The sequence below is a fragment of the Bos javanicus genome, chromosome 5 (assembly GCF_032452875.1).
Source record: "Bos javanicus breed banteng chromosome 5, ARS-OSU_banteng_1.0, whole genome shotgun sequence".
Taxonomy (NCBI): Eukaryota; Metazoa; Chordata; class Mammalia; order Artiodactyla; family Bovidae; genus Bos; species Bos javanicus.
In genome coordinates, this window is record NC_083872.1 from 108,474,397 (window position 1) to 108,489,005 (window position 14,609).

Sequence of the window (14,609 nt, forward strand, 5' to 3'; positions counted from 1 at the left end):
CCTCCCATCCAGGCTCCACTTAACACTGAGCACAGTTCCCAGTTAGGTCCTTATTGGCGATCCATTTTAATTATCCAAGTGTGTACGTGACCTCTCCAAAGTTATCCCTTCACCCTGGTAATCATAAGTTCGTTCTCTAAGTCTGTGAGTCTCTTTCTGGGTTTTTGTGTTTTTTTTGTATGTAAATTCATTTGTATCAGTTATTTTTAGATTCCACATAAAAGGGATGTCATAGAGAGTATGACACTCTCTAGGACCCTCTGTGTTTCCAGTGCTGTGCTGTGCTTAGTCACTCAGTCATGTCCGACTCTTTGCAGCCCCATGGACTATAGCCCACCGGACTGCTCTGTCCATGGGGATTCTCCAGGCAAGAATACTGGAGTGGGTTGCCATACCCTCCTCCAGGGGATCTTCCCAACCGAGAGATCAAACCCAGGTCTCCCTCATTGCAGGCATAATCTTTACCATCTGAGCCACCAAGGAACGAACCCCCCCGTTCAGTTCATTCAGTCATGTCCGACTCTGCGAGCCCATGGACTGCAGCACGCCAGGCTTCCCTGTCCATCACCAGTTCCCAGACCTTGCTCATACTCATGTCCGTCGAGTTGGTGATGCCATCCAACCATCTCATCCTTTGTTGTCCCCTTCTCCTACTACCTTCAATCTCTCCCAGCATCAGAGTCTTTTCCAATGAATCAGTTCTTTGCATCAGGTGGCCAAAGTATTAGAGCTTCAGCTTCAGCATCAGTCCTTCCGATGAATATTCAGGACTGGTTTGATCTCCTTGCTGTCCAACGGACTCTCAAGAGTCTTCTCCAACACCACAATTCAAAAGCATCAATTCTTCAGTGCTCCGCCTTCTTTATAGTCCAACTCTCACATCCATACATCACTACTGGAAAAGCCATAACTTTAACTAGAGGGACCTTTGTCAGCAAAATGATGTCTCTGCTTTTTAATATACTGTCTAGGTTTGTCATAGCTTTTCTTCCAAGGAGCAAGTGTCTTTTCATTTTATGGTTACAGTCACCATCTGCAGTGATTTTAGAGCCCAAGAAAATAAAGTCACTGTTTCCACTGTTTGCCTATTTGCCATGAAGTGATGCCATGATCTTCGTTTTTTGAATGCTGAATTTTAAGCCAGCTTTTTCACTCTCCTCACTTTCATCACTTTCCTCAAGAGGCTTTTTAGTTCCTCTTCATTTTCTGCCATAAGGGTAGGGTCATGTGCATATCTGAGGTTATTGATATTTCTCCCTGCAATCTTGTGCAAACCTGTTTCCAGCTTGTGCTTCATCCAGCCTGGCATTTCACATGATGTACTCTGCATATAAGTTAAATAAGCAGGGTGACAGTATACAGCCTTGAAGTGCTCCTTTCCCAATTTGGAACCAGTCCATTGTTCCATGTCTGGTTCTAACTAGAAACGCCCATGTTGCTGCAGATGGCATTTCATTCTTTTTCATGGCTGAGTAATATTCCACTGTGTATATGTACAACAGCTTCTTTATCCATCCCTCTGTCAATGGACATTTAGGCTGCTTCCGTGTCTTGGCTACTGTAAATAGTGCTGCAGTGAACATTGGGTCCACATATCCTTTCAAATCATGTTTTTCTCTGGATTTTTGCCCAGGAGTGGGGTTGCAGGGTCATATGATATCTGTTTTTAGTTTTTTAAGGGACTTCCATACTGTTCTCCACAGTGGCTGTACCAATTTACATTCCCACCAACAGTGTAGAAGCATTCCCTGCTCTCCACACCCTCTCCAGCATTTGTTGTTTGTGGATTTTTTGATGATGGCCTTTCTGCCTGGTGTGAGGTGGTACCTCATTGTAGCTTTGATTTGTATTTATCTAATAAGTAGTGATGTTGAACATCTTTTCATGTACCTGTTCACTTTTGCTTGCCTTCTTTTTTACTTTTCAAAGTTCAGCTTTCTGCTGGGGCCTCTGGACAGGAGCATCATTAAGAGAATAATGTTTTTGGGAAGTCAATGCGTTGGTTGTTCTGGGACTTTCTTGATGAGCCTACCTTGGGAGACAGCAGTGTGATGGTGACCCAATGAGAAATCAGAACTGCCTCTGGTGTTTATGCAGTAATTCAGGAACATCTGAACATGCCTCCCAGGATGTCAGCAGACAGAAGGAAGAACAAGAGGATCTTTTAGTGACAGAGAAGTCATCAGTACAAAATTACTTTGCCAGGAACACAGTAAATGATCAATAAATGTCAATTAGCTTAAAAAACGAAGACGGCAATGGCAACCCACTCCAGTACTCTTGCCTGGAAAATCCCATGGGCGGAGGAACCTGGTAGGCTGCAGTCCATGGGGTCGATAAGAGTCAGACACGACTGAGCGACTTCACTTTCACTTTTCACTTTCATGCATTGGAGAAGGAGATGGCAACCCACTCCAGTGTTCTTGCCTGGAGAATCCCAGGGACCGTGGAGCCTGATGGGCTGCCATCTGTGGGGTCACACAGAGTCAGACACGACTGAAGCAACTTAGCAGCAGCTTAAAAAATAGTGGCATCTTTTGAACAGTAAAACATTAGTACCACAAGGGCAAATGCATTAAGTCCCACATTAATGTTCAGTACAAGGTATAAAACCTCTGCTCCCAAAACGAGCTCCCAGAATGTGTCACAAGCAGCCACCCTGTACTTAAGAAGGTCTGATGCAGAAACAGTGGGGAGAGGAGAGCAGCCATGGACTTGATCACATGTCCCATCCTGGTGTGTCCCCATCTCTTAGATGAATGGGCTGCAGAAATGGGATGCTGTAGACTTTTCCATTACAGTCTGTGTCATAGCATACAGGAGCAACTTGCCTGTCTTCTAAAACACCTCTGGACATCCAGTCTTACTCAAGTGGAGGGGAGGTTAAGATAAACACCTTCCCGACGTCACTTTATGTCATCACACACTGGCCTCTGAATCCATTTTGAGGATCTGATTCATAAGCAAGTAAATCCTTACCAGAAGAAACAAAGCTTTCAAGACATCAACTGAAAGGCTCTCATCTGTTCTTTAAATTTAAATGATTTTCCTCAACAACTTGGTAAATGTAGGATTCAGGGAATGTTGCCATTTTGGCATTCTGTTTGTTAGAAGCAGAGGTTATCTCGACAAGTTCATTTTTAAACTTCTTTTTGCCAAAAAAAAAAAAAAAAAGTAGCTCTAGTTCTGCACAGCTGTAGAACTGTGATGTGGCCTGATCACCTTGCTTTTGGTGGGACTTCTTATCAATCCTCTGAAGTTGGTGTGGACCAAAGACAACTTCTGGATCCTGTGAGCGTCCTCTTCCTACTTGGCGAGTGTCCCTCTTCCCTCCTGAGGTTAGGCGGTCACAGTTCTTCTTTTCGGGAAATACAGTTTCTTTTCTGAGTGGTCGGCCCAAGTTAGACTTGGAGGGGGAGGGGAGAGATAAGGGCATTTTCCCCGTGATGGACATGGCTAAATATGTCTCACAGAGGCTACAGTGACTTTTCTCTTAATGGACACGTTCAGAGACTGCTGGCTGAGCAGTTTCATATGCTTTCATGGAGTAAGCTCTCTAGTTTTTTGTTTTGTTTTTAAAAAGCAATTACCTTTAACATGAGAAGAAAAGGGCATCTTGGCCATTGCACAGAAATAATTTTTATCCTGGAAAAAATTTTCAAATTCTGTTATTTTTGTAACTTTTCAGTTGGACTTTGAAAAATTACAGAGCGCAAAACACTACGTATTTTGTTATCAGTTAGCACCTGAGCATGAAATATATTTAAGTCAGTGTGAGATTCATCTCTGATTAAGAACAGAGGCCTGAGAGTCCACTTTTTCATTCCCAGCCATACAGCAGTGAGCTAGCATGTTTCCAGATTCCATTTTACTATAAGAAATTTGACCTTCCCCTTACCACCATTTATCAGATTGTCTTCATGCTTTTTTATGTCAGTTTTCCAACTCAAACAGTAATTACCTAGGGTATATCAGCTCTTTCTTGTAGCCCAAATGTGATGGCAACTATATGTAGACACACACACACACACGAAATGGGAGTAAGTTGCACAAATCCAATGAAAATCCCCAGAGTGATTTTTTGTTTAAATCAGCGTGTCCATGAAAGGCCGGAGGAGGCCAAGCTGGAAACATGGCTGCGGTGCGTGGCGGCGTGAGGGGTGTGGAGGGAACAGCGGCCAGACGGTGGGGTTGTTGACGTGCGTGGTGGGCGCGCATCTAAAGAAGTACGGCCTGGAACTTGCCTTTAAAGATGCTGCTTTGAAACTCAGTTTCTGAGCTCTCTACAGTGTGAATACGCATCTGTGGCCAGAAAGAAAACCTGAGTCTTTTCTGAGAGAGTACCGTTGTTTGTGAAAAGCTGTCCGACTTCCCTACTCTCCAGACCTTGTGCTTTATTGAAACAGCTCTTCCTTCTGTGCTTGGCAGTGTTGACACCACAGGCAACACAGGGCCTTGGACCTGGAGGGTCCCTTAAGAGCCCAGAGCCTTTCTCCCCGACCCCCAGCCCCTGAGTGTATCACCTTTGTCCCCAGACAGTTGTGTGAGTGTGTGTGTTTCAAAAATTGATTTCAAAATATTGTTTCAAAACATTGCTAAATTGATTCACTTTCTCTGGTTTTCCTAGCTAGGCTCCAACTTCTGTATTATATACCATGTAGGTCTGCACTCTGATCTCTCTAGTAAGTTAGAGATTGTTTTAGCCACTAAGCCGAGGTTCTTGCCTGTCTTAATTATTTCATGGAAATAGCATTAGAAAACAGGAAATGTGATATATTTATAAAGCAACCATTAAAATCATGTTTTCCAGAAATACGTAATGTCGTGAATAAGACTCACAATGTAACATTAAATGGATAAACAGGGTCTTAAGCAAAATGTGAAGTATGATACAGTTAAAAGTTGATTTATGTAAGTTTGTAAAAAGACTTGGAAGAAAATCAGCGAAATGTTGCAAGTGCTATTCTTGATGGAAAACCTATAGACTGTTTATTATTTCTTTCCTGTTTCCCCCCATACTTTTCAGAGTAAAATCTGCATTGATTTTTTAATTTAAAAAAATGCATAAAACTGTATTTTAGAAACTTTTAAAAGGAAATAAGGAAAGCGGCAGGGGAGTTCTTTGGAGAGAGGGGGGTGGCAAAATTCAGTGTAGCAGGCCTCATTTCTCCTGACTTGAAGATTAGCAAGCTCCTTATCAGGGCATCCTACTGGTGAAAAATGCCAGCCCCGTGACACCAGCAGGTGCAGATTCTGCCCTGAGCCCAGGGAGCGTCGGGGACATGCCAGCATCTGCTGGGTTGGTGGCCCCCACAAGGGTGGGTGTCAGGCAGACGCTGTGCCTGCGGTTCAGAATCGGACACAGGGGGCCAGCCCAGCCCTCCTCCGCACCCCCCCAGGCTTGCCCAGCACCGAGGGCCTGGCCAAAGCTGTCCCGAGAGCCATCCAGTGAGGTCGTGTGTTGTGCGATGTGCTCTCCAAGGGAGCCGAGGTGGTGGTCATTCCTCAGGGTAAAGGGAATGTAAGACAGCGTTGGCCCATCTCTGGAGAGAAGACCCCGAGTGGAGCTGGTCCCGCCCAGCTGGGGCTCAGGTTTCAGGGCTGTGTGAGGATTCTTCCGTCATGTCTAAAAGGAGGGTCAATGCCTCTGTGAGTCGAGTGCAGGGACTCCAGCCAGGACAAGGCAGATTCCATTGTGAGTTCACTCGTCACCCCTCCCGTATCCAAGAGGATCACTCTCCCTCCAGGGACAGAGGCATCCTTTGTTCCAGGAGGTGGAGGGACACGCGTGTGCGTCAGGCTTTCAGATGAGCACGTTTCACTTGCAGCGTTTGTGTGTGTGTGTATGTAGTTGTGTAGTTGCTAAGTCGTATCTGACTCTTTGCAACCCCAGACTGTAGCCTGCCAGGCTCCCCTCTTCATGGGGTTCTGCAGGCAAGAACACCGGAGTGGGTTGCCATTTCCTCCTCCAGGGAATCATCCTGACCCGGGATCGAACCCACATCTCCTGCATTAGCAGGCAGGTTTTATATCAGTGAGCCACCAGGGAAGCCCCTAGACCTGAGTTTGTTTCTGTTTTGCATGTCTCTTCATTTGTATTGTTTAAATTGCACATAAGAGATATCACACAGTATCCTACAAGCCTCTTCTCCGCTCTTGGCTGCCCTAAACCCATGCAATGCTGTGGCATGGAGGTGGTGGGAACAGAGCGTTACCAGGTAGATAATGGGATCATTCACAGGAAAGCCAGGAATGCTGCTTCCCAGTGGATAGTCGTGACCACTGAGCATGGAGTGCAATGTATGAGCAGGACTCTTGAGGAGAGGGGAAGGGACAGAGGGTGGACTAGGTATTCTTTGAGTTCCCAAAGCTGGGCTGGAAGGAAAAGACAAGGGGACAAGGGGAGTCTGGTCACTGTAATCCTTTTTCCCTTCCAACCCAGCTTTGGGAACTCAAAGAATACCTAGGGTTTTTGTAGCTGCCCGTAAATAGGTGAATGAGCAGTTGTGAGCGGACTGCAGTCTTTGTGTAGCAGGAATGTCATCTCTGCAAAAACAAGCCAGTCCTGTGCTTAGTCCCCACCTGAACACGGAATCCCATCTCACGCTGATGTACATGCCAGTGTCCCCCACGTGGCTCCCAGCACGGTGATGGGTGGGTGTGGCTTCGTAGATGCGCAGGCGTGCGGACAAAGAGGGCGGTTAGTGGTTATAAGTGCTCTAGTCTCACTCTGTCTCTTTGCCTTGGGAGGCACAAAGAGACTGGACCTTCTTGTTTCAGACTGATCTTGACTTTCCTCATTGTTTTCCCCTCAGATCATCCAGTCCCTCCTAGAACTTGACCAAAACAGAAGCAAGCTCAAGTTGTACATCAGACACCTGACCGCCCTCTGCCACGACCGAGACCCCCTGATCCTCCGAGGACTCACTCCACCAGCCGCCTATAAGCTGGACGACGACCAGGCAGCGTGGGAGAATGAGCTGCAGAAGATGACCCAGGAACAGGTAAGACCCCCACCTGGGCTCGGATGACAGCCTCGCCCAAGCCAGCTGCTCTATAAGTTGATGCAGTAGACGCTGCTTTGGGGAATTCAGGGTGCAGAATCAAGATTTTTAACAGGGGTTGGTTCTTCAGTAGAAATTAGGAGCCACCATTTGAAGTCCCATTTTGTTCTTCCTTCAGTGTAACTTGCTAAAGAATCAGAAAGGGCTGGTTGAGAAGGCAGAGACGAATTGGGAGAGTAGCACTGACACATACACACCCACGTGTAAACTAGAGAGCCAGCGGGGAGCTGACATATAACACAGGGAGCCCAGCTCGGTGCTCTGCGATGACCTAGAGGGGTGGGGTGGCAGGGGAGGGGAGCTCAAGAGGGAGCACACGTGTGTACATATGGCCGGTTCACTTCATTGTACAGCAGGGACTAACACAACATGATAAAGCAATTATGCTCCAGAAAAGAAAGAAAATAAGTTTCCCTTTTCTTTCTTTCTTCTCTCTCAAAAAAAGAAGGGAGACAGTTATGGGGCATGTGATGGTGGCCACAGACGGGAAGTCTGACCTGCAGGACCTCTGGCAGGTCAGCTGTCTCTCAGGAACTGTGGTTCATGACCTACTGAGTTTTTCAAATAAGAGAACCATGAGATGAATGAATTTAGGTGATCTTCCCCCGCCCCCCCCCCACCCCGCTACATTTTCTGTTTAGTGTTGTCCGTAAAATCCATCAGTTCTCTTTTTTTCCATGCTATGATTTTTGAGTTCAGTAGCAAAATGAGAAGGCTAGTCCAGAGACAAAAACCATGAATAAAAGAACCAAGGAGAACAGGATGAGGACAGAGGTAGAGAGCAGTCATGGAAACTGAAGGAAAGAAAAGTTGAATCAACACTGAGAAGTAAAATAGAAGAAGAACTGGAGTAGTGTCGAGTGTGTATCTCCAGCTGCTTTCACTCCTGGCTGCAGGGGGGTCGTGGTGTCCCAGCCCCTCGTGGACGGTGGTCGTGGTGTCAGTCGGCTATACGTCTGCTCCAGAGGGTTGAAGCCGAGCTCTGTCTCCCAGCTGAATGCATCCTGTTTGTTCACCGGTGATGCGAGAGGGGAGGCTGTGTCAAATAGGACACTTCTGTGATTCAGGGTCTCGGGCAGCAATGCCAGCAGAGGTGGCGATAAGTAGGCTGTGGGCTCACGGTGGAACTGACTCCGGGGTGTGGACGTTCCCTAAAACCAAGCACATGTGAGGGCCTGTCAGTCACCACCTGATCGGTGTGATGAAAAAGGCAAGGCCTACCTCTCAAATTGAGGGTGTTACCACGGAAATTTTACTTTCTTCTTAAAAGAGGGAAAATTTTACAGGAAAGATTTAGATTGAATTTCTGACAGGTTCTTTTGATATTAGTAACTATGTGGTTAAAATACCACTGGAAGCCCACTGAAAACAGTACATGGCTAGTTAATTTTAGAAACTTTACTTCAAAATCTTGCAGAGAGGGCATCTCAAAGCAGGAACAGTGATACATCAGAGTTGTTTGTTGTTTTTCAGTCGCTAAGTTGTGTCTAATTGTTTTCAACCCCATGGACTGTAGCCCACCAGGCTGCTCAATCTATGGGGTTTCCCAGGCAAGAATACTGGAGTGGGTTGTCATTTCCTTCTCCAGGGGATCTTCCTGACCCACGGATCAAACCTGGGTCTCCTGCTTTGGCAGGCGGATTCTTTACCACTGAGCTGCCAGGGAAGCCCCATACAGTCAATTACAGGTGAGGAAATGACCTCCCTATAGACAGCCTGTTTACCCCACGCCCGTGAGTAGACATCGTGAGAAGGCAGACCTCAGCAGAAAGAACTCGGCTGTCCACAGGAAGACTGGACAGCACGTGTGGGGTAACTTCTTCCCTGGAGGAGGAGGATGTGGAAGGGACATTGCAGTCAGATTGCTGCTGCTGCTAAGTCGATTCAGTCGTGTCCGACTCTTAGCGACCCCATGGACTGCAGCCCACCAGGCTCCCCGTCCCTGGGATTCTCCAGGCAAGAACACTGGAGTGGGTTGCCATTTCCTTCTCCAGTGCATGAAAGTGAAAAGTGAAAGGAAAGTTGCTCAGTCGTGTCCGACTCTTAGCGACCCCATGGACTGCAGCCTACCAGGCTCCTCCGTCCATGGGATTCTCTAGGCAAGAGTACTGGAGTGGGGTGCCATTGCCTTCTCCGTGCAGTCAGATTAGTTCTTGGCTTTTTTCCAACCCTGGTTGTCGGTTATTCTAGCGTAAAGGGGATGTAAACTTACCCCTCATTTTAGGGCTGTATTCAAATGTGACCTAGCCCAAACTCTACCAAAAGAAAAAAATTAGGTAAAACACTTGAAGAAGACTGGAGTATTAAAAAATAAGCATTTTAAAAGGTGGATTACACAGAAAAATAGACAAAGCATGGAGCTCAGTTACTGGATGAAAGCTTTTGTCTCAATGGTGAGGAAGCCGTGTTTCTCTTTTCATATTCTACTGAGGACAGAAGTGTACATGCTAAGTCACTTCCAGCTCTTTGTGACCTCATGGACTGTAGCCCTCCAGACTCCTCTGTCCATGGGTTTCTCCAGGCAAGAATACTGGAGTGGGTTGCCATTTCCTTCTCCAAGATGAGAGTGTATTCAATTATAAAATAAATACTTCAGTTAGACATAGGGAAGAATCTGAATGTAGAATTGTGACCACGGGACAAATTGCAGAGAAGTGTGTTAATAGAATTTCCTTTCAGAGAGATTTAGAAACTATGGTTGAGCCCCAGACACTCTGTGGTCCTCCTCAGCCCTGGCATACCTGTCAGCACTGTGCCCGATTGATATAGATCATCTCATCCTGCCAATAGACACGTGCGACCTACATGCTGAATGAGTGAATATTTTTTAAAGGGCACTTTTTGTTTTTAAAACCTTAGTAGCCCTGAAATTCTAGGTGAAGTCAGTGTTTGGGTTCTAAAATTGAAGCTTTGTAAACCAAGGCTTCCCAGGTGGCTCAGTGGTAAAGAATCCGCCTGTCAATGCAAGCCCTGGGTTCTATCCCTGGGTCAGGAAGATCCCCTGGAGAAGGAAATGGCAACTGCACTCCAGTATTCTTGCCTGGAGAATCCCATGGACAGAGAAACCTGGCGGGCTGCAGTACATGAGGTCACAGAGTCATACGACTGAGCGACTAAGCACACAAACCAAGGATTTAGCAGTGGATGGTTGTTTTTAAGCCTTACTAAAGAAATGCTTCTAAGTTCTAGATGTCAGCAAAGTGCTAAGATTACCCCCAGTTCAGCAGGCATAGAGACCTAAAACACTAAACATGAGAGGAGAAAATGAAAAGTTATACTTCATCAAAACTTGACATTTCTGTTCGTCAGAATACTGGGAGGAAATATTCACAGTATATATATCAAACTAAGGACTTGAATCAAGAAGATATTTTTGAAATCAGAAACAAAAAGACAAAACAGCATAATTTTTAAATGGGCAGAAGACATGAACCAACACTTTGCAAGAGAAAATACACAAACCAAGCACGTGAAGACAGTGCCCACATATAAACAAAAGTCACAAGGAGAGAGCACCGCAGTCCCACAAAAGTGGCTGAAATTCACCGAGAATTCATGATTACATGGAGCAGCTAGAACCCTTGCTCACTGTGCTGAGCGTTTAGAATGGCCCTGATGTTGAGAAAGACTGAGGGCAGGAGTAGAAGGGGGCGATAGAGGATGAGATGGTTGAACGGCATCGCTGACTCAGTGGACGTGAGTTTGGGCAGACTCCAGGAGTTGGTGATGGACAGGGGGCCCTGGCGTGCTGAAGTCCACGGGGTCACAGACAGCCAGACGCCGGGTGAACAAAAGTAGCCCAGGGGCTCCTGGGGCCCTAACTGCCTCTTAGGCAATTGTTTCAGGCCTTGGAACAACCAGCTTCCAGACGAACTCTGGAAACGGCCCTCCACATGAATCCCGGGCCCTGCTTCTTCGAGCCGGGGGTGCTAGAGAGCCTTGCTCACGGCCACTGATTTTGACCTCCTCCCTTGGAGGCTGTAGGGCCTGCTGGTGACGTCGCTGCAGAGTGCTCTGAACAGAACTTAGTAGCTGGGCCTTTCCTTAAAGCTGCTTCACAGACATTAGGGCATAAAGTGTGGCTTCACCCATGTTTCTGGGGGCCGAGGCTCCCCGTGTGCTAAGCCTTGAGCATCCACTGAGCCAGACTGGACTGGAGGTCTGGGGTCTCCCGTCTTGAGTTCTATTGGCTGTGGGAATGTTTTCCTTTCAAACCCAACGTTCCCCAAGAGCTTTCAAATCATATCACACATGCTTCCCTTTAACAACCCCTAATGAATGACTGTCCAGCCCCCTGCAATCTTCTCTGCATCAGTACAGCTGCTAAATTATCACGTTGTGCCTGCCCCCCACCACTGTGCATGGTCCTCTCTACAATGGCCATGGTCCCTCAGCAGCCCACATGACCCTGGAACTTTGGTCAGTACTGGAGCCCCTTCCATGGCCCCTCTGAATTGCTGTACCGGGAGCTTGTAAAAGGTCGTTCTGTCGTCTCACCAGGGAGCCAGGAGACCACTCAGGGAAGGTGTCGAGTCGGCACTAAGAAGGCAAAAATCCAGCAAGGGAGGGAGCCTTGCCCTCCTCCCTCCCTGTCACAAGGCCCTGGAGTCGGGGGTCATGTGCTGAATGGAGAGTGTGTACTGACCACACGCCACTGCCGCCAAGGCCACTGCCCTCTGTTCTGCTCGGCCGCAGGGACTCGTGGGCGTGGGTGAGCCGTGTGCTGGTTTAGCACTTAAACCTCAGCCGCAGCAGAGGCTCCTGCCGTCCCGATGGCCTCAGTGTTAAAGGTCTCACTAGTTGTCTGGGTGGTTTGTTATCTGTTTCTGATCCTCCCCCTCTGACACGCTCAATTCTGAGAGCCAAACCAAACTCGCTGGACTGGCCGGCATGTCCGTGGTTCCCAGAACCCAGCTGCTGCCCTTCAGCCCCTGTGGCAGAGAGAGACGTTCTCCTCCATGTGGTCAAGGCCGGCCCTCAGCATAAATGTCTGTGCTCACGCTAGTTAACAGGTTTGTAGGAGGTGGTGTGAGGTGTTACCCATTGAGAGTCTGCCGGGCGGAAATCCTGTTTAAACTTCCACACGGTAGTATTTGGGGTGCTGCATAAACTCCTTTCAGAATGAGGAAACATCTTTAAAGAATGGGTCATGGCATATATATATATTATCCATTTTGGAACCGAGTCCATTGTTATAACTATTATAGCACTAAAAGATTACATGCTGCTGCTGCTACTAAGTCGCTTCAGTCATGTCCAATTCTGTGCGACCCCAGAGATGGCAGCCCACCAGGCTCCCCCGTCCCTGGGATTCTCCAGGCAAGAACACTGGAGTGGGTTGCCATTTCCTTCTCCAATGCATGAAAGTGAAAAGTGAAAGTGAAATTGCTCAGTTGTGTCTGACTCTTAGCAACCCCATGGACTTCAGCCTACCAGGCTCCTCCATCCATGGGATTTTCCAAGCAAGAGTACTGGAGTGGGTTGCCATTGCCTTCTCCAAAAGATTGCATAACAAAGTATAAAATTAATTTCTAGAGCTGTATGATACTCAAATTCTTTGATGCTCAAGAACCATAGATATCAGTGTTGGATAGTATTGTCTTGGAAGGTATACAAGAAGCGTGGAGAAACAGGCAGTAAAATTTACATATTGTAGAAAATGTGTTTAATAAAATCTATGTCCTAAGATTTAAAAAACAAAAAAGCCTCCACACATTCTCAAGCCCCCAGCTCTGTCCCAGCAAGTGGGGACAGGGAGGCCTGGCACAGGCTAAGGTCCGTCTTTGCCTAAGGCCACGCTGCATCTGAACGCCACCCCCTGCCCCATGGGGGTACCTGGCTCATTCTTGCAGATTCACAGGGAGATAGTTGACAAATTGTAAGATGTTTAAAGTGGGCAGGGTGGTGATTGCTGACTTTGTGAAAGTATTCTCCTCATCAAGTTAATTTATCACCTCTCATTACCTACCTTTTTAAAAGTTCTACGTTCTTAGCAAATTTCAGTTATATAAGACCATGTTAACAACTGTAGTCTCAGCTGGTTTGTTGTTTGAACGGGACGATACATCAGTCCTTTGGTGTTCTGGGACATTTTTACGTGAGAGGATTCCACCTTCTCCTGACTCTTAAAATTCAGTCTCTTGGGAGCCAGTCAGACCGATGTTAATGTCCTGTTGCATCTGGAGCAGGTGTCTGTTCCCACTTCCGTCTTTTGTCAGCATGTCTTCCATCTCTTTCTGTCTTCACTCCCTTCCCCAGCTGGTTCAGAGAAGGTGTAACACCTGTGTCAGGATGGACTCTCTCAGGAAGGAGTCTAACCTGGGAGGTCAAATATCATGTAGAGAAACCCAGATTATCTTAGCCAGTGGCGAATACTTCAGGCAGGAAATACTTTACAAGTGTCCAGACTTAAGTAGGCTGGAGATGAAGACATCAGTACATTAGTGACATCTGCAAGTCCAGCAGAGAATTATCAGAAAGCAGGAGTTGGTGGTGGTTTATGGCAGATGACCATCTAAACCCGGACTGGCCCATCACTGTCCGTGCCTGGGTCCGGCCCCGGTTGTCCCCAGGGAGCTTACTTTGGGGGAACAGGTGTCAGCAGCTGTGTTCGGTCCTGTACATCCATTGAGCCCAGTTCACGTGGGTCACTGGACTCCAGGTTGTTGGACTCACAAAACCACGACTGACCGTAGCCTTCAGAAGACGGTAAGCGGCCGTGAGTGACATGGGGACCCTGAGATCTGGTGGTTAGCGGGCAAGACCAGATGTCCTGTGAAACTGACCTCTGAGGTGGGGACAGGCCCTCTGTTTCTCTCCGGAGCACTTGTGTATAAAGACAGCCGAGTTTGACCCCCTGGGTGCTGGCTGCTGGGGCATGGGGGACAAACCCTGGATTTCCTGGGACTCAGGCTCCACCAGTCTACACAACACTGGCCACTCGGCCTCCTCGGGCCTCACTCACCTTCCCTGAAGGTTGGAGAACTGAACCGCGAGTCCGGTTAGCCCCCTTCCAGGCGTATGAGTCTCAGTTTCGGAGCCGGCCTGCTTTTAGGTCTGGCGGGTCCACCGTTGGATTTTGTCAGGGAGGGGGTTAGTGTAGAAAACTGGACTGCGTGCTTTGTACAGATGCAGGGCCACCGCAGACCTGACGTGCGTACTCTCCTTGGGGCCGGGACGTGGCCACAGGGCTTTCAGTGCTGAGCAGCAAAGACACCCTTGCTTTGCTGTTATCTTTGCTCAGTTTTTAACCGTCAGAAAGCCTAGCTCCTTCCCCAGGGTGCGTGGCCCGTGTTCATCCAGAGGCCGTGTAGAGAGTGCCTCCTGTGTGCAGGACTTAACACGCTCTTGACAGTCCTGGGGTGGCATTTGTGTTATTCACGCTTCGAGGGGCTTCAGGGCTGGGCTTTGCTCCCTCCTTGTCGCCCAACATGAGGGACGGAGAGAAGGATGGTCCTTTATGTCCCCAGCCGCACCTCAAGAAGATCACCATGCAGTTGCATGTTGTCACCGGGGAACCGACGGTGATGGATCCCAGTGGTGGAG

The 14,609-nt window shown here is 47.8% G+C and overlaps 1 protein-coding gene across 11 annotated transcripts in view; it reads left to right on the forward strand.

Moving 5' to 3' along the window:
- The window catches only part of ERC1 (ELKS/RAB6-interacting/CAST family member 1), a 269,702-nt gene that overhangs the window by 239,682 nt on the left and 15,411 nt on the right, over positions 1-14,609 (forward strand). For 7 of the 11 annotated variants that reach the window (XM_061418332.1, XM_061418328.1, XM_061418335.1 and 4 more), the window contains one exon: positions 6,816-7,004. In XM_061418332.1, the coding sequence (XP_061274316.1) occupies positions 6,816-7,004 (189 nt within the window). Of the gene's footprint in view, positions 1-6,815; positions 7,005-14,609 lie in introns of those variants that run through there. The other 4 variants (XM_061418336.1, XM_061418338.1, XM_061418337.1 and 1 more) reach the window with 1 other exon arrangement.